Raw genomic sequence first — 20,644 nt, 5'->3', positions numbered from 1 at the left:
AGAAAGTTATCATCATTTCCCTCTCCTTGGAGCATTCGCAAGCAATGCGGTTCTTCGAAAATAATGTCGCCCCTGACCAGACGGTCCAAACCAGCTTGAAGGTGCTTGGTGCCGGTCTCCCTCGCTGCGCAACAAGCTCTCTGCAAACCGCTCTTGAATCGCAGCACATTGGGCTATATCCCTGCATGCACTTCGCGCATATTGCGCCGAATGCCGAACGTGGCGACATCGTTTTAGCTGCTATTCGAGAGAAGGAGACCGCACGGCGTCACAAGCTACTTTATAAATTATTCAATGGGTTTCAAGCAACAAGCGACTTCCCTGCGTCCATTTTTATGGATGATCTTATGGATATGTACCCGGATGCCAAGATCGTGCTGAACAAGCGGCCTGGTGGCGGCTCCCAATGGGTGGAGTCGATCAAGCTGCTCACTTTTGGAGGCTCACCGGTGTACCGCAGTCTCTGCTTTCTATGGAAGACAGACCGCAACGTGGCCGCTATGTGGGACGGGATTATGGAGCTTTGTCAGAGCAAGCTGGACTTAGCTCCGCACGAGCTTTTGACAGAAAAACATTATGATGCGCATAATGCTTGGATCCATGCCGAAGCAGCTAAGCGCGGACGGGAGGTCTTGGAATTTGAACCTCGTGATGGATGGGAGCCTTTATGTACATTTCTCGAAAAGGAGGCACCTACAGACGAGCCGTTCCCTCGCCGCAATGATGCATCTGAGGTCCGGATGGTCGTGAGGATTCTATATACCCGTGGCGCGATTTCCTGGCTTGCTCTAGGTGCGGCGGTATATGGCACAACAAGGTGGCTCTTGAACAAGCAGTTGTTCTAACTCATAAGAGAGCAAAATAAATTGTGTGCAAGATCAAGAAATGCGAGAAAACAACAGTGATAATCTGTACAGCAAGAGGACGGCCAAACACGGTGCATGTGGTAGTGACGAACTTGACGAATGCGCCTTATGTTGCAGAAAAGATCAGCCTGAGCTTCTTGATCATATCAAGAGATTTTATTGGTGGAGATTGAATCTTATATACACTAGTAGAGAGGGGTAAAATGTTGTATGTACTAGTTAGTAGCGTCGGCAGGACTCTTGTTCCGAGGGTTTCGATCAAGACACTTGTTAAAATCTGCATTGGCTGAGTCCAAGTTGAAGACCAGTCACTTTTGTACGGCCGAGTAAAATCCAGATCTGGACGCCTTAAATGTTTAGGATCGCGATCATAAAATTCCACTTTGACTGAGACACTGACCCCAAATGTCTTAAAAGGGCATTCATGACGCCGTCTCGAAAAGACACTCACCACGCCGTCTCCACCTTTTCTCGGGATCGAGAATGCCGAACCAATGAAGAGTAGAAAAACCGCCAATAAAGACAATGAATGGGCAATATTCACGAAAAAGGGCTAAAAATATACCTCGGGTGGCGGGATCAGGTGCTTCACGGTTTGAGGAGTGATTTTCTTTGAATCTGACCCAGTCGCTGCCCAAGTCCACTGCTTTCTATTTCCTTGATATTCTGCCCGTCTCAGGGTCTAGGGTGATAGGCTCGACATTGATCCGACCGATAAAGCAATATACCTTTCAAAATTGCGCACACGGGACAAATCTGGGAGGTAAGAGACCTTGAAGGTAAGCGATGACTTTTGACTTTGACTTTGACGATGTTCATGGGGAAATTCTAACCGAGTGACAACCTGTCCAAGACCACCGCCCAAGACGAGCCAACTTTCTGGCAGGTGATTCATAGAGTAAATAAAGGCCCTGTTTCGCCAAGTCTCCGACATTAAAACCCTTGGTAGGGTTTCCTATTCCAAACTCAAAAGGCGCGCGCAGTGGCCGTTCCGGTTTGGGTGCGGGTCCGACGAAACCGGCGTTTGCGGGGGAAATTCCAGGTCGCATCAGTCTTTGATCTTCACAAAGGCATGCATGCCAATTCATTCATAACTTCGGGCCGGGACTACCCAACCTTTTATTTTATTTTGTTTTGTTTTGCTCATCTGCATATTAATTTCTGCACATATTGATTGATGCGCTGTGGGTGAAGAAACCTCAACCCTACTCCTAACCCCCCGCCGATCATCGAGGGCTAGACCCCCTTGCATCCAATTGAACCGTTGGAATCCGCTACCTCGCCAATATATGCCAGCATAATTATCGTACACCGGCGACATGGGTAAAGCGGGCGGGTTGAAAGAGATCAAGCTGCACCATAGGCGACCGAGGAGGGTATTTGTGCAGATCGCCTTCATCGCCTCTATAGTATGGGTCTTCTACCATACCTTGTCGAGCTTGGGAGGTGAGTAAAATTTGAACGGCGACCAACTTCAACTCCAGAGGAGATGCTAAATTCTTACAGGAAAATTGTACCCTGATTTGCCAGCAGAGAAACCCCAACAGCCAAAAGAATGGGAGAACCATTCGGCGTTCACACAGAGCCTATCGAATGTGCTGGCGCTACTTCCAGACGAGCAGCGGACACAGAGGCTACTCACACCTATCGAGTCTACTGGAGAGCAGAGAATGAAGGAATTCGGAATCCGAACCCGCCAGTACAAACAACTTTTCGACGCATGGGAGAAATTGCATATCAACAAAACGAAATCCCAACGATTTGTCCAGGATGATGTGCTCCAGCGCCTCTACCAAAATCCCTCCATCGCAACCTTCCTCGAGCGTGACATGACTGAGATCGTCCATAACTATGAGTCTTATCGTTCGATAGTAACTCAGCTTTCAACCCTCCTCTTCCCATGGACAGCACCCTACTTCGCAGATCATCTCCAGCTGCGTCAACAATTACACTCCGCCCCCCGTGGACTGGTATTTTCAGCCGGAAATGACCAAGTCCGCTACCTACTCACCTCGATCCCCGCAATTCGTCGATTGGGGTGTCAACTCCCGATCGAGGTGATGTACCTCGGCGACGATGATCTCCGCCCATCATCACGGACCGCGCTGGAGCAATTACCGGGCGTCATCACGCGCGACCTACGCAAAATGGTCAATGACAAAGGCTGGGCCCTGAGAGGATGGGCCGGCAAGCCATTTGCTGTTTTGTTCTCTAGTTTCCGGGAAGTCATATTTATCGACGCCGATTCTTTGTTCCTTCAAAACCCGGAGATACTCTTCGATGACTTCGCATACCGCGAAACAGGCGCGTTGTTTTTCAAAGATCGATTGATGTTCCCAGAATCCAAGCGTGAGTGGATGCAGAAAGTCCTACCAGAGCCTGTTTCCAGCAAAGCGCAACAGACTCGCCTATGGGATGGGCAGAGCGGACATATGCAGGAGTCTGGGGTACTGGTGCTCGATACATATAAGCACTTCTTGTCGCTTCTTTTGGTTACGAGAATGAATGGGCCGGATCGAGATGGCGATGAAAAGAAGGGCATTCGTGGGGTCTATGATATGCTGTTTGGTGAGTCTCTATTCAGCTTAGTATTGAGAACGGGATTCTAACGAGGAACCAGGTGACAAGGAAACATTTTGGCTAGGGTGGGAGTTAGCCGGAGATACAGATTATGCATTCCACAACGGCAGTGTTGGTACGATCGGAGTTGCTCATGCTGAAACTCCTCGGCCAGCACCCAGTACGGCAGCTGGTCTGAGCACTCCATCTAAAGAATATACCGTCTGTGCACCCCAGTTACTGCATCTTGACCGGATGGGAAGACCCCTCTGGTTCAATGGATGGCTACTCGAGAATAAGTTTGCCAAAGCCGGGGAAAAGAGACCTGCCAAGTTCGAAGCTTATGTTCGCGAAGAAGGAAGAGTCCCAGATTGGCAATTGAGAGAGAGCAATATGGCATGCTTAACCTCAAAGAAGATGTTCAGTCTTTCACAAGAGGAAAGTGATGTTTTGGATATGACAATTGCATTTGGGAGACGATGTGAAGCATTTTAAACAGCCTCCTAGAAATTGAATAATATTATTACAACAAATAAATTGTTGAACATGGTACCATATCTAACGTCAACTGTGTGGGATTACTACCCGGAGTACGTTCATCATCTGGGCACCTCTGGCTTTATTTGCACCTTGTTTCTTACCACTGTTATTAACAACAGTGAAAATATTCAACTTCCTTGATTTTACAAGAAATGAAAAGAATTGAGGATTGCCAGGCTTGTTCTAATAATAGAGAGTCTGCGAAGGGCATGGAGCAGATCCTTACTGTGTTCAGCACACTTGTACGAGCCGGGAGAAACTGTCACTTCGGAAAAACTAGAATATAACTCAAACTTTTAACGGTTAAAATGAAAAGAGAATTGAAATTTTGACTTCCTTACTTCTATCTGCCTAACAGTGGTTCTCTGCTCTTTATCAAGAATCTTGGCGTGGACCATGGAGGCTCCTTTTGATGTTCACCGCACCTAATTGCTCCTAATTGCCCCTGTTCGCACCGGGTGGGGGCCAAAAGAAACTACCAGGCGGGGCCAATTGGCTTAAGCTTTAACTACCAATGAGTTCTTGAACTCCGCGACGTTTGTCTCCTCGTCACTGCCTAACTTTCCCTTCATATCTACAAGGGGAACGAATACCCTCGGAAAAGACAGGGGGAGAAATCACCCATCACATCATAAATGGCACAGAAATAACTACTCGGAGAATGCTTTCCAAGGGCCGTACAAGAGTCTCCAAAAGCTGCGCGAACTGTCGCGCAGTGAAGCGCCGGGTAGGTTCGGCGCTCTCTTTTCTTCGTTCTCGCGCTGGCAAAGCCAATCTTACGCGTTTTCTAATCTTCGGCAGTGTGACAAGCAACGTCCCCATTGCGGGCAATGCGTTCGTTCGCACGAAGAATGTGCTGGATACCGAGATGAATGGGAACTCATCTTCAGGGATCAAACCAACCGCACCGTAGAGCGGGCCAAGGGGAAGACAGTGAAATGGGATACTTGCGGCCCCCAACCTGCCCGTGTGCCCGATTATTACAAGACCAAAACAGAACCCCATTCAATTTTCCAATTCAGCAAACGATCCCGACAATTGACGCTATTGCAAGCCTCGGATATACCAAAGACTGTTGCCCCAGCCCAATGATCGGCACTCAACTCTTTGCTTCCTATCTCAGTGACTATTTCCCAAGCAAAGTTAGGCCCATTTGTCCGCTTGACATGTCACACACAATCATATCCGGCATTCACATGATAGCTCAGAAAGGATCCATGCTAGAAAAGGCCAGTTCCGCATTGTCGTGCGTTTTTCTTGGCAAGGTTCATCGAGATACACCTCTCTTGCAATATGGGCTTTGGCTTTATAACCAAGCAATTCATGAAATGTCAAAAGCAATCGGGCGTAAAGCTTACAGTGACGAAATTGTTTATACATGTACCTTATTTGGACAGATTGAGGTTAGGAATCTTTATCATTTCCTGAGTGCAAAGCTGATGCAAAACTAGACTCACTACTGCCCAGACTCCCTGACTGAATGGTATGCGCATATAGACGGATTGAGCGCAATCATGCAATTCCACCGTCCTGCCAATACGAATTCTCCCGTTATGACTGCTATCTATGATCAGCACCAAAAGTTTAAAGTGGTAAGATATGGCTGCTGTTAATTTTGGTCCTCTCTAGTATGCTGACACTATGATTGTAATAATAGTTACTCTCAAGACTCATGCATCTATCTGAGCCAATTGTTATGTGGCTGAGAGAGCCCGGCAAAGGGCTTTTGCATGAATTAATTCAACTTCTCACAGATTTATCATGTATTGCTGGCGCTGTTGATAGCACCGATTCTCATGATCGACAAGCTTTTCAATCACTCTTAGATGATTGCTTAGCACTTGAAGCACGGCATTTGATATATGAAGATCAATGGTGATGATGAAGACCCTCCCACATATACAAATGGTGAGTTAAAAGCAAGAATACCTCTGACAGATGATCTGTTCGGTCCGGCCTACAAGTTCGGCTCTGTTGGAGAAGCCAATTTATACATTTTCTCTCTGGACTTCTTTGTCTTGTGTTTACCCGCTCGTTTACCAACTTCATATCCTCGCCATGGCTAAAACACCCGATTGTTTGCAAATTGGCGATGGCTTCACTGATTCTCCTTCAAACGTGGCGCATCGCCTTGCCGCATTTTCTATCAGTAAGGCAGTCAGATGTCTTCCATATTGCGCACAAGAGGGCATGAATTCATGGGCCATGTTTTATGCAATGTTTTCCGCAACTCAGGCTTCGCGAGTATTCAGTCACACCCAAAACCGGGATCGGTTTCTTTGGTCCCAGGACGTTGTACCGTACTGTGCAAGTTTGGGATTTGGCCTTGCTGCTCAATTGCACGACATATGGCGGAATTATTGGTTTGAAACAGAGAAACATAATTATTACAGACTACCTTATCACAAGGAGTTGACCAAGCAATGTCAATTCTCTTGCACAAAAGGGTGGAAGGTAGCCGGCGATTTAGCATCATGATGATTTTGAAATATTGATTACTCCGAGTCCTTTGCCACTCACGGATGAAGTGCATTTACCTCATTGTCTAGTACTACTAGTGGTTAGTAGTAGCCACGGCGTATTTGATACCTTGAAAACATCTATGAATGTCCCAAAGTCTTGGTTATGAAACCCTTCTTACATTTGGAACCTTGGAAGATTAAAAAAATAAAATCAAGCTCATAAATGACTGGCGTATCAATAATGCTAGAGGTAGGTATCCTTGAAAAACAACAAACTGTATGCCTATACCCAACTCGAATCAATCTCCGAGTTGGAGTCATGCCCAAAAACAGAAGACGGGAAAAAATGATGCAAAAACGACTCGGCCCAATCCAATGCACAAAGAACAGGTATTGAGAATCCCGAGTCCAAAAGAACGATAGAACGACAAAATGACCATTCATTACCGCACCAATTCCCACTCGCAAATATATTGCCACGACATACCCACGCGACCCTCCTTTGCCAAATATTCATCTCTCGTAATCCCGCGACAATCATCCCGATCACCGAGTGTCATCAAAACAAGAAGAATCACTTTCTGACCAGGCGCACCCAGCATCCGAGCGTCGGGAACATCCACGTACCAGCATGCACCACCACCGCCGGGTCCAGACCCGGGCACATAATGGAGAGGAAGACGCTCTTCTTTGCGGCCATCAATGCCCTTAATGGCCAGCAAGAAGAGGGCTGGTTTCATCCGGCTATGATGCGCCAACGTCCAATGTTCACAAATCAATCCGAACTGGAAACGTACGGGGCTAGCCAAACTGTAAACCGAAAGACGGCCATCAGCCGGACGCATAGTGGATCGACCGATATCGTTCTTATCAGCAAAGCTATAAAACTTAATCGGAGAGCCACCAAGGGGATTATCCGGGTTTGTGCGCATATATTCCTCCCAACCGATCTCGGGCCGGCCGTCATCTCGGAAGAAATGCTCTTTGTTCGAGGGGAAATGTTTGAGACCAAACTCGTCATTTGACATGTTGAACTGTTGCGGATGGAATTCCTGCTTATACAATCCACCCGAAGGCTCGCAGATATGACCGCCGCCCCAGCAGGGGTCGACTAGTTTCCATTGACCCCCGTCGATTCTCACTGCATTCCAGGCGTGACCGGCATCGAAAGGTGGGATGGCAGCTCCTGGGGTAAGCTCTTTGTGGCCGTACCCTTTGCCGTGGCCTGATACCACAACGGCTTCAAGACCCGCCTTTGTAGCCAAGGCAGCGAAAAGCCCGGCAAATCCCTCGCAGACAGCCAGCCCGGAAGCTAGCGTGCTGCTTGGAGTAGAAGGCTTGACGCAATTGTTGAAGAATGAATACGTGTCATAAATGAGATTATGGTGCAGCCACTTGAAGATGGCTCGCGCTTTGTCCGTGGCGGAGGGGAAGGGTGCAGTCAGCTCATTAGCCAGCCAACCGATATCGTATGAAGGGAGCGTTTCTCGTGGATACCGCTCAGCGTGTGCGTCAGGGGCCGAGAAATCTCGACAGGCCATGCAGCAGGTATCTGATGTTCCAACCGGAGCGACGGGTTGTGACGAAGCGCCGAATCGCGGCTTCGTTGCCATGATCTTGGAGAGATCTGGTCGCGAACCATGTGGAATAGGCGGGGGTGTTCCATTATTAGTCGGTGCTCTATTGAGGTCCCCAAAGCCGGTCTTTCGAATACTATTAAGGTCTGATGCAGATGCCCTAGGAGGCAGTCTGCGAGCTGGAAGGGCGGGCCTTGATTCCTCTGCGTCACTTCCTCCATTTGATTGCGCCTCCAGGCCAGAAGGTCGTCGTGGTGGCAACTGTGGAACGGGAGGAGCATTTCCATTGGCCTGCGGACGAGAAGGTAAGGTAGGAGTTGAAGATTCACTTGGCCGGGAGGGTAGACTGGGACGTGATGGTAAACTAGGGCGGGAGGATGAAGAAGACGAGGAAGGCGCCGGGGCTTTTCCTCGCATGGAATTGAATTTGGCAGTGAGGCCCCCAGACAGGCCGCCGAGAGTTGAAGATGACTTGGAAGATAGACCACCGAGGGTTGAAGATGACTTGGACTCAGAACGTGGAGCCGGTGTCAGGTCGATCTCCTCCTTTGGACGTTTCGGTGGCAGCGCAGGAAGTGTAGTCTCACCCCATGCAGGCGCCTTAATTCTGCCATTCGCTGTACCCGTGGAATTCACAGAGGTTGTCGAGGCTCCTCGGACACTTGTTGCGGTGGTGTTTGCGGTGGAGTATGACGCGTCCGAAGTGACCGACTCCAGAGAAGGCCGTCGCTGTTGGCCGGTCGGCCTACGTGGCGGTAGCGTAGGTCGAGACTCTGCATATGATGGTGGCGGATCTGCACGAGACGGGGGAGGAGGGGGAGGAGCCCTCTCTCTCTTTGTAGGCAATGTTGGTGGGACCTTGGGCTTGGGCTTCAGTTCCGGCCTCGGCGATGGGATTGGAGGTGGAGGTGCTCGCGCAGGCCGGGACGTTCGATCATCTGCCGGCTGGTTGCCAATGGGCGCAGTATCCAACACGGAGCCAGTGACATGGTAGGAGGGTGGGTTGTTGGCCGACCTGCTTCGTTCGGTGGGAGGCCGGGGATATGAAGGTGGTTCAGAGGCCGCCGGGGCGGCCTGCGATTGTCGCAGGGCGGCGATCCGCTCCTGAATCGAGCCCAGCTGGGGTTCTTCGGTAGCCATAGCGTCTGCTCGTCTCTTGCAACTCCTCTGCAAGATTTGGGGAAGGCAAACAGGTTGACAGAAAGTGGAGATAAGATCAGGGAGTTATAACGACAGTCGTGAAAGTAGGCTTGGCGGGGGGCGTAGCCTTGTTGGGGCCACAATGTGCAGGCCACCAGTGCTAGAAGAGGAAACGACCGAGAAGGAGCTAACAGAACAGAGCAGACGCAGCCGATGCGAAAGAAATGGGAGGCTCAACGGGGCGGGGCTGCGTGTTTCTAAGATTGGGGGCGAGAGGGCGGGTGGAGAGAAGAGATTGTGGACCGTGGGACACCACGACTGCCAGGTACAGGTACAGGTACAGGAACAGCCACAGGAACAGGTACACTACTACTAGAACTGCAGAGATATATGGTATGCTCTACATAATTTGAACAGAATGAATGTCTGAGTATGGATTTATTTCCAGCATGTCCCCTCCATCATTCGGATTCCCAAACGCCTCGAGGCGGCGAGCGGAGCGCCGTCTTGGGAAAAGACATGAAATCAAGAGAAAAAAGAAAGAAAGAAAAAAAGGAAAAGACCTAGGTACGTCCAGATGCGGTTGGGAATTGCCCAATAAGAAAAAGAAACATAATGCACAAAGAAGGGGAAATCACCAGTTGAATCTGTCCTCGGCGATCAGTCTCATTCGGACCATGCACGATCACCCAAAGAGCCAGATACACTGCCATGGACATAAAAGAAATAAGACCGTGGAATACATCGTGGGTAGAAAAGAAAAGGATTCACAGGGAAGAGAAGGACAGAGTGGTTTAGGAGGTAGGATTGATCATCAAGAGCATCACTTCATCCCAATGTACAAAAACGTCAAAGGTCACCCAGCGGGCTATACTTAAACATTCTTATACAGGAGTAGCGGCTCACCAACATTTTCGATTTCGGGGATGGTGCATTTGAGATCGAATGCCTTCGCCAGGACAATCTTGAAGATCTGTTTGGAGTGAAATTGGTTAGCAAAGCCCGACGCCAGAGTGGCAGAGATAAGAGGTTTACCTTTTGAACATTGATGCTATGACTGGTACTGCTGAAGATCAAGCTTGCCTTCATCGCTTTTGCAAAACGTTTCGCCTGGAGGGAGATCTCCTCCTGGTCCTCACGAGGAAAGTTCACGAAATGGTCATACTTCGTACCGACCAAGAAAGGGATGGCGGTCTTGTTAAATCCCCGGCCTTGGCGATACCATTCCTTAATGGAGTTCAACGTGCTCTTGCGGGTCAAGTCGAACATAAATAGAATAGCAACGGCGTCATTGCAGACCAGCGGCAACATGTTGACGAATTCGCGTTGACCGCCAAGATCCCAAATAGAGAAGGTGATCTCGGTATTCCGGATTGAAATCGTCTTTTCCATGAAATTCACACCTATAATGATGTCCCGTGTTAGAGCTGGAGTGGGAAAATGATATTTTGAACAACACTTACCGAGAGTCTGAATATAATCTTCGTCCCAGCTGCCCTCCACATACTTGACCATGAGACTGGTCTTACCGATCTGGGCATCTCCTACCATACCCACCTTGATAACAACACTGTTCTTCGAAGACTGACTTGGCTGTCGCTGAGCAGCATCCGAGGGCTGCGGCTGCGAGAAACCGGGGCGTTCTGTGCCACTAGAAACACCAGAGCCGGGTCTCGAGGCAGAGTGAAGTTGAGGCTGCTGGTTCAATGAAGGCGAGGAGTTGAGGCGAGAAGCATGTTCGGGATCTTGGGGGTGGTATTCAGGAGCGGCATTGTGGAAATCGGTCGATCGGGAATGATAGTGGGCTTTGGAATCGCTGTTATAGCCGTGATCAATGGCCGGGCGGCTGGCGGGACGCTCTGCGACTGGCTCCTCAACATTGACGCTGACGGCAGCCGGCTGCTCGACGGGTGGTTCATGTGATTCCAAAGGTTGTTGTTGTTCTTGTTCAATTTGTTCGATTTGTTCAATTTGTTCAGGCTGAGCAACAGGTTGAGGTTGGAAGTCGGAGACTGGCGCTGATGCTGGTTCTTGTGCTGACTCTTCAACCGGGAGCTGCTGCGGCTCTTCGACCGCAGGAGCCTCCGGGACTGGCTGCTGTAGCGGGTCCATTATGATTATCGGGAATCAGATCGGGGAAAGGGTATCGCTTTTCTATTCCTTGCGAGTGGGACCTGTTCACGGCGGCTTCGTTAATATCTGCGGGGAAAGGAGACCCTGTGATATATCACCCACCGATTCCCAAGGGAGGATCCAATGAGATGAAAGATGAGGCCGATTGCAAGCAAGTGGCCAATTTCGACGCAATCGAGATTCGTAGGAAGCTGAACAGGTCAGATGGGATCTCTAACTGTGCGACTTCAGAGGGGGCAGATTGGGAGCACAGAATCGGGTAGTGCGTAAACACGAACCTGAGAAGCAGCGGTAGCGGCAGCGGTGGGCGGGAAGGTGACGAGGGAGAGGGAGAGGGAGAGACGGCCCAAGTTGCAAAGGAAATGAGATCGGACGAGATGCAAACGAGGGCACGGCAAACGCAGGAACACGCAAGGACTAGAAACTTGCGACTTGCGACAACCAGCAACCTGCTTCAGCTCTCGTCGAGGCGGCCACGATCTGCGCTAGTGCCCGATTGAGTTTAGTGTTCCCTCCGGGCGGGCAGTCACTTCTCATCAATTTTTTTTTTTCTTATCGTGCTTCCCCTCTTGAACTCACCCCGCCCTTTTGAAGAGGCTCCCATTTGTCTTTTCAAAATGTCCAAGAGAGCTGCGGATGTCTCGGACGAGCAGTCGGCTGCGCTGAAGGCTGGCGAGCGTCCCATTGTCGATGCCACCCCGGACGAAGTGGGGGAGTTTGAAGATGAGTTTGAAGACGAATTCGAGAGTGAAGATGAGATCCTAGAGGCTGGTGTCGATGGTCGCCCCGATGCTGAGCGCGAGGAGGAAGAGAGAGGTATGTGGAATACTCCTGCCCATTGGTACAATGACTCTGTGAACTGACTAGGAACTAGCGGAGGCTATGGAAGTCGACAAGGAAACCTTCATCCCCGGACGCACAAAACTGGCCCCCGGCGAGACACTTTCGCCCGATCCTTCTACTTATGACATGCTTCACACTCTCAGCACACCCTGGCCATGCCTGTCCTTCGACATTGTGCGCGACTCGCTGGGCGACAACCGCAAAACCTTCCCCGCAACTGTCTACGCCGTCGCCGGAACCCAGGCTGAGGGAGGCCGTGCCAAGGACAACGAATTGATGATTCTGAAGATGAGCAGTCTGAGCAAGATGGAGAGGGACAACCAGGACGAGGATAGCGACTCGGATGACGACGACGACATGGGCGAGCCCATCCTTGAGCACAAGTCCATTCCCCTCGGCTCGACAACGAACCGCATTCGCGCCCACCAGACGCCCTCTCAGTCCGCTGATTATTCGAAGCCCCCTCAAACACTCACAGCTACTATGTTGGAGAACTCGCAGATTCTGATCCACGACGTCACCCCCTACCTTTCCAGCTTCGATGTCCCCGGTACCATCCTTCCCCCCCTCCGCCTCCAAACCTCTTTCCACTCTTCGCATGCACAAGTCGGAAGGTTATGCTCTGGACTGGTCTCCGCTCAACCCTCTCGGCAAGCTCCTGACTGGTGATAATGACGGTCTGATCTACGCGACCTCTCGCACCGAGGGTGGCGGCTGGGTGACCGATACCCGGCCATTCACCGGCCACAGCTCTTCGGTTGAGGAGCTCCAGTGGTCGCCCAACGAAAAGAACGTGTTTGCTTCTGCCAGCAGTGACGGTAGTGTTAAGGTATGGGATGTGCGATCCAAGTCTCGCAAGCCCGCGGTGGACATCCATATCTCCAAGACCGATGTCAATGTCATGAGCTGGTCGAACCAGACCTTCCACCTTCTCGCGACTGGCGCGGACGATGGCCAGTGGGCTGTCTGGGATCTGCGACACTGGAAGCCCAATGCCGCGGCCCCCAATGCTCAGATCAGTGCTGCGCCCGTTGCTTCATTCGACTTCCACAGGGAGCCTGTGACAAGCATCGAGTGGCACCCAACTGATGACAGTGTCGTTGCCGTTGGCTCGGCCGACAACACTGTCACCCTGTGGGATCTGGCTGTCGAGCTGGATGACGAGGAGAGTCGCCAGGCTGGCATGGCGGATATTCCACCGCAATTGCTGTTTGTGCACTATATGGATTCGGTGAAGGAGGTACACTGGCAAGCCCAGATGCCGGGTACGCTGATGGCCACTGGTGGTAGTGGATTTAGGTATGTTATGCGGGTTCGCCCTTCCTTTTACTTTATACCGGATACTAATCTGTACTTTTCTTCTTTGCGCAGTGTCTTCAAGACCATCAGTGTCTAAGCGAATCGAGAGTTATCTCTTCGACCAAAAGTATTAACGTGTGATGTCCTGTTCATATACCAGTCGAGTACAGTTAGAGGTGCCCGGCACACTGGAATGGATTATGTATTCGCCATCAGAGAAGAAGAGATGAGCGACATGAACAAAAAATAATCCTTTTTTTATCTATATTTTTCCTATACATTTTTGGCGTCCGTCGATAGAAATTCATTTTCCATTTTCTGATCAACTTGAGCTGTTCAGGGTAACTGAGGTAGTAAACAGCCAATCCGATCGTAGCGGAAACCACCCACGCCTAATTCCGCCCGCGAGAACCTCGGCCGAGGCGATACTGATACTGGCACATAGAGAGGGAGGGGCAGTCCAAGGTGAATGCTTTGATGTAATACCCGGGACCTCCAATGCAATGCACAACATCCAAGACCCCCACTAGCGTGGCAGAAAGCTCCCTGACAGGAGGAGGGTCCTCCGGACGACGCACCTGCGTTACCTGTATCCGTATCTGTAGGTGTACCTGTACCTCAGCCTACTGGTACACCTAGCAGTAAGATGCAGCAGGGGTGAATTCCTCGTGCAGGATAGCACTAGTGTGATCCCAAGCTAACCCGCCGAGGTAAAGCGTGAGTAGGAGACTGAATCCAGAGTGGACGAGGGTGTCAAGGGCCGTGTCAGATCGCCGTGCGCCATTTCGCTCGGCGCCGTTGTGGGCCCGAGTCGGGTGCGACTTGGCGCCAGTCGGTTCTCTGATCCTGGTGTACCTCCAGTCTAGATTAGAGGTACTGTACGAAGTACTCGTACATTACTCTCATGTATTGATGGGTGAATGCACAGATACGGAGTGCAGCCTGCAGAATACTTCCCGGTAGAGCGCTTTGCAAGGCGATCGCGATCGCCTCGCTCTACTCTATGTATAGAGAATGAGGGCTTGAGGGTGTGGCGAGTAGATGTGCTGGTGGAAGCTGATTCGAACGCGATGATCCGCCATTGGTGTCTGTGCGAGTTCAAGTTGACTAACGCTGGAACTTATTATGTCTGTCTGTCTGTATTGGAGTACGCTGTCGGAGTTTGTTTTGGTGGACAAGCAACCGAGATTCGCCGTGGAACAAGTGGGTTCATAGGCAGGTATGACATGCATGGATTTGGATTTGGATTTGGGGAGAGCAATTAAGTACTACTCGGTAAATAGTATGTATAGACCGGATGCATGTCGTTTCCGACTCTCGGGCGTGTTCATCTCGACCAGTTCCAGTGCCGGTGGACAGAGTACCTGTGTTGCCTTTGATTATTCATTCGTGCCAGTAAATCAACTCTTCACGCAAGGTACCATCTGCCGTGTACCTATATGCGACAGCTAAGTATAAAAGATGGGATTAAACCAAGTACATCTACATCCTGTGCTCCATGCATGCAGTAGCACTTGGCTGTACGGATTACATACTCAGTGTATTCTTTGTACTTACATACGAGTAACTTGAATGTATCTACACGCACTCGTATCCACGGAGAAAGCTACATCCGACCCAAATACCACTACTGCACGACGAGAAAACCAGGCAATCACATCAGATCTAGCCGCTGCACGTTCTATGGAGATCATGCACTACGACCAAGTAGAGTTTGGTGGATGTCCATCGGCATTTTTCCGGTGAATCCTGGATAGTCGAGCTTTCACGACGCATTCTTAGTACAAACTAGTACGAGTACGCACTTCGTGCTCGCCTCGGGCGATGTCGCAATGTCGTGATATCGCGATTATCTTGATTAAGACACCGGGCCGGGCCACTGGCCATCATCGACCCATCGAACTAGTAGTCTGGTAGTATGTATGTAGAGAGCAAGCTGCGAAGCGCCAGCCTTGAAAGCGTATAGTAGTCGGATCCACATAGCGTGTTTGGGATGCGCTCATGGCTCGTTCCTAATAATAAGTTCTTCACACGAATGGAGATGAGATAGAGCTGGGTATTGGACAGAGCGTTGGATAGACTCTGGAGCTGCTGGGGCTACGTAGATCCATCTTCAACAATGTGCTCTTGTAGGTGCAGAGTACATAGGTGCTATGCACTTGCCACCAATTATCCGGATCCAGGATCTGCATTGCCCTCTGTCCTCTGGTCTGATCATGTCTTTTGATTGATTGGCCATCATCTGACGATACATGTACCTACATACTGTACGTTGGAAGGTTGATCGCCGCGCAGGGACTCAGATGCGGGAGCTAGGACCAGTGCCTATACCTGGCGAGTAATGAGCGTGGACCATATGCACCTTCACATCATCGTGTTCCGTGGAGTGGTTGAATGTGGAATTACCAATTCATCCGGCTGTACTCCGTTCTCCGGAAATGATCCCTCTGATCTCATCTTTTTTACTCAATGCAGAGAAGGGTTCAGCATGATCCGAGTTGGCCCGTGTCGAGACCGACCGTGAACGTCAAGAGTAGCTACAATACTAACTACTATCTAACCAGAATCAACTAAATTTCAGCTGCCCGGGAAACCCATTTTCACTTTTCTACTCCGTCCCACACATGCTTATCTATCGAGTGATCATTCCCAGAAGAGAAGCCCAGATGAAAGCTAATCAAGAACCAGTAGGGTGACATCGCCGGGTGGAATTCCTTTGTTTCGGTCGCTGGTCTCCACCATCAAGGAAGGCGGCCGTCTAGACTCCACGAATGGCGCGCGTTTCAAGTTAAGGCTGACCAGTTGATTTCCTCTGCGCTCGGCATTACTATCTTACAGAATGCCGGCCTTCGTCACTCTCAGCCACAGTAATAAGCGCACCGCGGCGTCGCTAGGGCGTTGTTCAAGAGCACTGTGTAACAGGAATCCGATATACTACCGGTACTCCGTACTCCTACAAAATGGGGTGGGTATCTACCAACAGTGACGGTCAAAATAGTACTTCAGGTATGAAATACGGAGCATAACAAAACTGCATGTTCCAAGACTTCCTTATCGTCTCTTGCGTGGGAATTGCGGATCATGGCCTGAGCCTGACAGGAGGGATCCTCTTGAATCCACAATCCACCCCTGCCGCAGTGGGACGGCCCCGGTCATCCTCGTTATCGCCCGTAGGCTATGACGCATAGGGCCGCAGGAGGCTCAGAAGGTCCACCGATTGATGGCGAGGTCAGGAGCTGTAACCTGTCGCAGGGCTCGACTCGTAATGGATCAAGAGCTCCCCAGCTGATCCGACGACCAGGGGTGGTGCATGGCTAGACAGGGCCCATTTCTTCACCACGGAGACTTCCCTGTTCAAGCTGGTCTGGGGTGACCAGTAGCCACTAAATGGCGGCACGGGCTGAAGTCCGATCATCTTGGACTAATATCCGAGCCGCGCACTTGATGCCATCTTGCACAAGTGGCGAGCACAGGCCACGAGATGATCAGCCAGGACGGAGAGGTGACCATTCGGAGAATTTTAATCAAGTTTATTCATTATACAATGGCATGAATGTGTTTCATTTCATAGGTGGTGTGGTAATTACTGTCCTGTTAGAGGGCAACCGGTTTAACTCCGAGTCGGCTGGCAATCACCCATAAATGCGAACGTGGGTTACGCGAGAATGTTGACCTCGAGCTGCCTTGCTACCTACATGCTTGTATACTTTGTCAAGAGTCAACGTATGTACTTCGGACGCGACGGACTTCTAAGCCGGAGACTAGAATGTGTCCATGGTGTTTGTGGCGTTGACTGGCCTTGCCTAGGGCGCCTCGTCGTCTGAAACGGTTAGTGTCTGCGCTCACAAGGGATTGACTTCCATTGGGGACCTGCATCGCATTGAAAGGAAAAAAAAAAAAAAAAACACGAGTACAAAGAAATGCCCAAAGACTTCGAATCCATACGGATTACGGAGTACTATGCATTCAATTGTTACCTCGTGTTCGCACATTCATGCAGGTGTGCATTCCACAATGCAGTTGCACAACCCTGTACAAAAGTAACCACTGGCATCCTCTATGTTCCTGTATAACTAGTATTGTTAACTGGTTATAATCATAGTATACTCTGTACTTGTGGTGACAATTAAATCCTCATATCCGATGCAACGAGTGTTAATCATTCAAGTCAGGCGGCCAACGCCAGCAGCCACTACTCCTAGGCCCATTCTAATCTGGGGAGTATTATCAAGCAAGCATTATTCTGATCCCTTGGGCAGTGATCCAGTGGCTTGCCGAGCGACCGTTTCATTTGCCTATTTCAACTCGTCTCGGGTCACCTGCAGCTCTCAGAGACTCGCCCTAGTGGCTAGTTTGACTTAGCGCGCATGGGCACGTCTGGGGATTCTGCAAACGAGCTGTCCGTGCGAGGACGGGTGTCCAGGAAAGCGGGATTAGCGCTAGGAAAATCATGATCAAATAGGATCAATCAACATGGAGCCGGCGGCATTACTCCGTGCGATATCTTTGAGATTGAATTGAAACAAAGGACCACTGTACCAGTTTAGCCGTGGCAGAGCTAGGGACGGCTCGCAAGTCTCTCGGTACCATTTTATGTGGCCCCCGAAGTTGAGCACGCGCTCGCATTTGCACACCACTCTCCCTCCGCGAGGATCCGGAAATTCCCAAGGGCCCGCGAGACGAATCACACGGGGGGGATCGTCACGCACCGGCACCCCCAGTTCCAGCCGCATACTCGATCCATTGATGGGCCGCGCCAATGGTTGATCCCAATCAATCCTGGGGACGGCCTCGCTCGTACGGCCAAACTCAAACCGGGCTGCAACGTGCGTCGAATGTTGAGCGGGTGGGATTCTAGAAAGTTTGGGTCCGGGGTTTCTCCAGCTTCAATCAAAGAATGTCCGGATGCATCTATCCTCCCTATAGTATATTTATGGATACCATCCCACGTTTGTTTCATTTTGCCACACTCGAACCACGAGTGAGACACGCCATGTGCGCAAGAACCGGAAGAAATGCACCAGCGGCACACCAACCGACACCAACAGTGGATGAAGCCGGCAGCAATTACAGTGCAGGACAAAAAGCAATAGTACAAAGTCCAGAGTGCTCCGTACTCCGTACCATAGGTAACAAACAAAAGTAGAAGACCTATCGCGAGTAGGACAATCCCCCACACGAACCCTTTCCGGGCAGAGCGTCTCTCCCCCACAAAAATGGCGCATGGCCTCTTAATTGGGGAGACATTTGCGGACCCATCCGCCAAAGCTCAGCGCCCCAGCCTCGCAAGTGGATCCGATGGGGTACCTGGCCACATAATAGGCAACGTCCAGCGTTCCAGTTCCCAGTTCCAGCGTGCCAGTGTTTCTAGTCTGCCAATCGTGGCTCCAGCACGGAGGATGGGGGAGAGACTTTGCCTTTTTGCCCCTTACCCTAGTGCTGGCGGTACGAGGGAGTCCGCACTTAGGCTAGATATGTACCGAGATCGGGCTTCTGTACTATAGTTAGTAGTATGCTGTAAGCAAGCCTCCAGCGTACCGCGTACAGCGTACAGTACTCCGTACGGAGGACGGTCGTTCATACATACCGAGTACAAGACCAGGGCCGTTTCTCGCCGATCGCGGTCACGAGGAATTGCATTCTCGTATGGTGGTGGCAGGGACGAATAGCAAGGCAGCCCCACTGCAGGCTAATGCAGCTGGAATCCGTGGGTAGAGGATGGAGTAGTATACTACTCACTGGCATACCTAGGTACTCGTACAGATATTACGGACATTGAGCCACTGTCCACTCAATCAAGGATCAACATTAATCATATATATGTACTCGTATATGGTGTCCATTAAATCTGGTCCCTCTATAGCCTATATGTATGAAATACTCAACAGATATTGGAAGTAGGAGATCGAGATATTTCATCATCCCCCTATGACCAAGTCTACTTAATGGGCAGGTACAGGTGTTAGGGTGCAGGGTGTAGGCCAGTGCGTGCGCCCAAGATTGGGGCTAGCCCACTTTGAGTATCATCCTGGGTAATCGCTGGATTGTGATTGGTGGTATCTGCCGCTGGTCCCACTCTGGGGAACCGGTACTGAAACGGTCACAATACACTTACACTACTGTGCTCCATACATCCTGTATCATGCTGGACTCTACCCTTTACCTCAAGGTACGCTGTATACCCCAACTACACTCCCGTGCGTGGCGCGTGGCATCTAACACTGTTCCACCTCATACAATACATACAGTACACCCAACGGCAGGCCCACCCCCAGGCAACGTGTGTATCTCCCGACTGCACGTACCTCCACGAGGCTCCGTTACTGCCACCCCCCTCTCGGTGGTTGTGTCTGGGTATGTTAAGCCAGTACCTCGCTCCAAAGTCAAAAGGTTGAGAGGCAACTTTCGATCAACTTCAACCTCTCCTTTCATCCTTCCCCTGTTCCTGGCTTCCTACCCTCCCCCTTCAACTCCCTCCCTTTGCTCGTGGTTCCCTCTGCCTCCGACTGTGTCGCGCCATTCGCATCGACCTCTTATCTGCAATTGCCCGCTATCTCGGTTATCTCCGGCTTATCCTACCGGCGGTCCATGCTTCTTGACAAGACGGCCACCGACTGCCTCGAAGCTTGACAACTTGACCTCTCGCAATTTGCTCCATTCTCCGTGAGTATTCTTCAGCTTCCGATTCTACTCTGTCCGAGTCGCATCATCCATGTGCCTTGTGCCTTGAGCTGAACGACCTCAACACTAGAATCCCCCCTCCCTCCAGAACGAACCCGCCCACCGGCCGCAGGTCCCCATATCCTGTCTACATACGAATAGCTCTCCCCTTGGCAACTCATTGAATTCGAGACGCTTGACTGTACCCTTGGTGGAATTATAGGGAAAGAGAAAAATTCCCTCTACCACTGCCAGCCACCTGTTGTACAAGCTGGCTTGCGCTTCCTGGTGGGTCCTCCTGTTACGCTTTCCGCTCTCCGGCACGCAGTCCACGATAAGCACCTCACTCGCTCCCCTGGGCCCGGCCGACTTGAAAGACTGGCGCTGCCGCACCCTTTTTTCTCGTCGCAGTTTCAAAGAAAAATAACTAATCTGATGTCATTCCGTCCCAAATAGTCGTTGATGCGACTAACCCTCACGATAATTTCTATCGTCCGTTGTACCGCCCCGTCATCTTCTACCCAGTGACGAAAGTGTACACTCGATTGCGTCTTGACGCAACCTT

The 20,644-nt window shown here is 50.6% G+C and overlaps 6 protein-coding genes across 6 annotated transcripts; 3 read left to right on the top strand and 3 right to left on the bottom strand.

Annotated features, from left to right (window-relative positions):
* Positions 1-44: 44 nt before the first annotated feature.
* N7509_011229 (sulfotransferase family protein) lies at positions 45-845 on the top strand (the record flags this gene model as incomplete). The annotated part of the gene is made up of 1 exon (XM_056635866.1): positions 45-845. One exon carries the CDS (start codon positions 45-47, stop codon positions 843-845), a length of 801 nt encoding a protein of 266 aa, XP_056486486.1.
* A 1,340-nt stretch (positions 846-2,185) lies between these two features.
* Positions 2,186-3,920, top strand: N7509_011228 (putative alpha-1-3-mannosyltransferase; the record flags this gene model as incomplete). Its single annotated transcript, XM_056635865.1, has 3 exons — positions 2,186-2,312; positions 2,373-3,434; positions 3,487-3,920. 3 exons carry the CDS (start codon positions 2,186-2,188, stop codon positions 3,918-3,920), a joined length of 1,623 nt encoding a protein of 540 aa, XP_056486485.1.
* Positions 3,921-6,870: 2,950 nt separating this feature from the next.
* Positions 6,871-9,144, bottom strand: N7509_011227 (uncharacterized protein; the record flags this gene model as incomplete). Its single annotated transcript, XM_056635864.1, has 1 exon — positions 6,871-9,144. One exon carries the CDS (start codon positions 9,142-9,144, stop codon positions 6,871-6,873), a length of 2,274 nt encoding a protein of 757 aa, XP_056486484.1.
* An 874-nt stretch (positions 9,145-10,018) lies between these two features.
* N7509_011226 (Spg1/Tem1 GTP-binding protein) lies at positions 10,019-11,256 on the bottom strand (the record flags this gene model as incomplete). The annotated part of the gene is made up of 3 exons (XM_056635863.1): positions 10,019-10,117; positions 10,180-10,547; positions 10,608-11,256. 3 exons carry the CDS (start codon positions 11,254-11,256, stop codon positions 10,019-10,021), a joined length of 1,116 nt encoding a protein of 371 aa, XP_056486483.1.
* A 638-nt stretch (positions 11,257-11,894) lies between these two features.
* On the top strand, positions 11,895-13,516 carry N7509_011225 (ribosome biosynthesis protein RRB1; the record flags this gene model as incomplete). The annotated part of the gene is made up of 4 exons (XM_056635862.1): positions 11,895-12,093; positions 12,152-12,670; positions 12,735-13,419; positions 13,492-13,516. 4 exons carry the CDS (start codon positions 11,895-11,897, stop codon positions 13,514-13,516), a joined length of 1,428 nt encoding a protein of 475 aa, XP_056486482.1.
* Positions 13,517-16,648: 3,132 nt separating this feature from the next.
* N7509_011224 (uncharacterized protein) lies at positions 16,649-16,834 on the bottom strand (the record flags this gene model as incomplete). Its single annotated transcript, XM_056635861.1, has 1 exon — positions 16,649-16,834. The coding sequence occupies one exon, from the start codon at positions 16,832-16,834 to the stop codon at positions 16,649-16,651; it is 186 nt and encodes a 61-aa protein (XP_056486481.1).
* Between the last annotated feature and the right edge of the window lie 3,810 nt (positions 16,835-20,644).

The sequence above is a fragment of the Penicillium cosmopolitanum genome (genome assembly GCF_028827165.1).
Source record: "Penicillium cosmopolitanum strain IBT 29677 chromosome Unknown utg000009l:1.0-9042332.0:1.0-9050551.0, whole genome shotgun sequence".
Classification (NCBI taxonomy): Eukaryota; Fungi; Ascomycota; class Eurotiomycetes; order Eurotiales; family Aspergillaceae; genus Penicillium; species Penicillium cosmopolitanum.
Note: the sequence above shows the minus strand (reverse complement) of the source record. Positions and strands in the feature narration are given on the sequence as shown.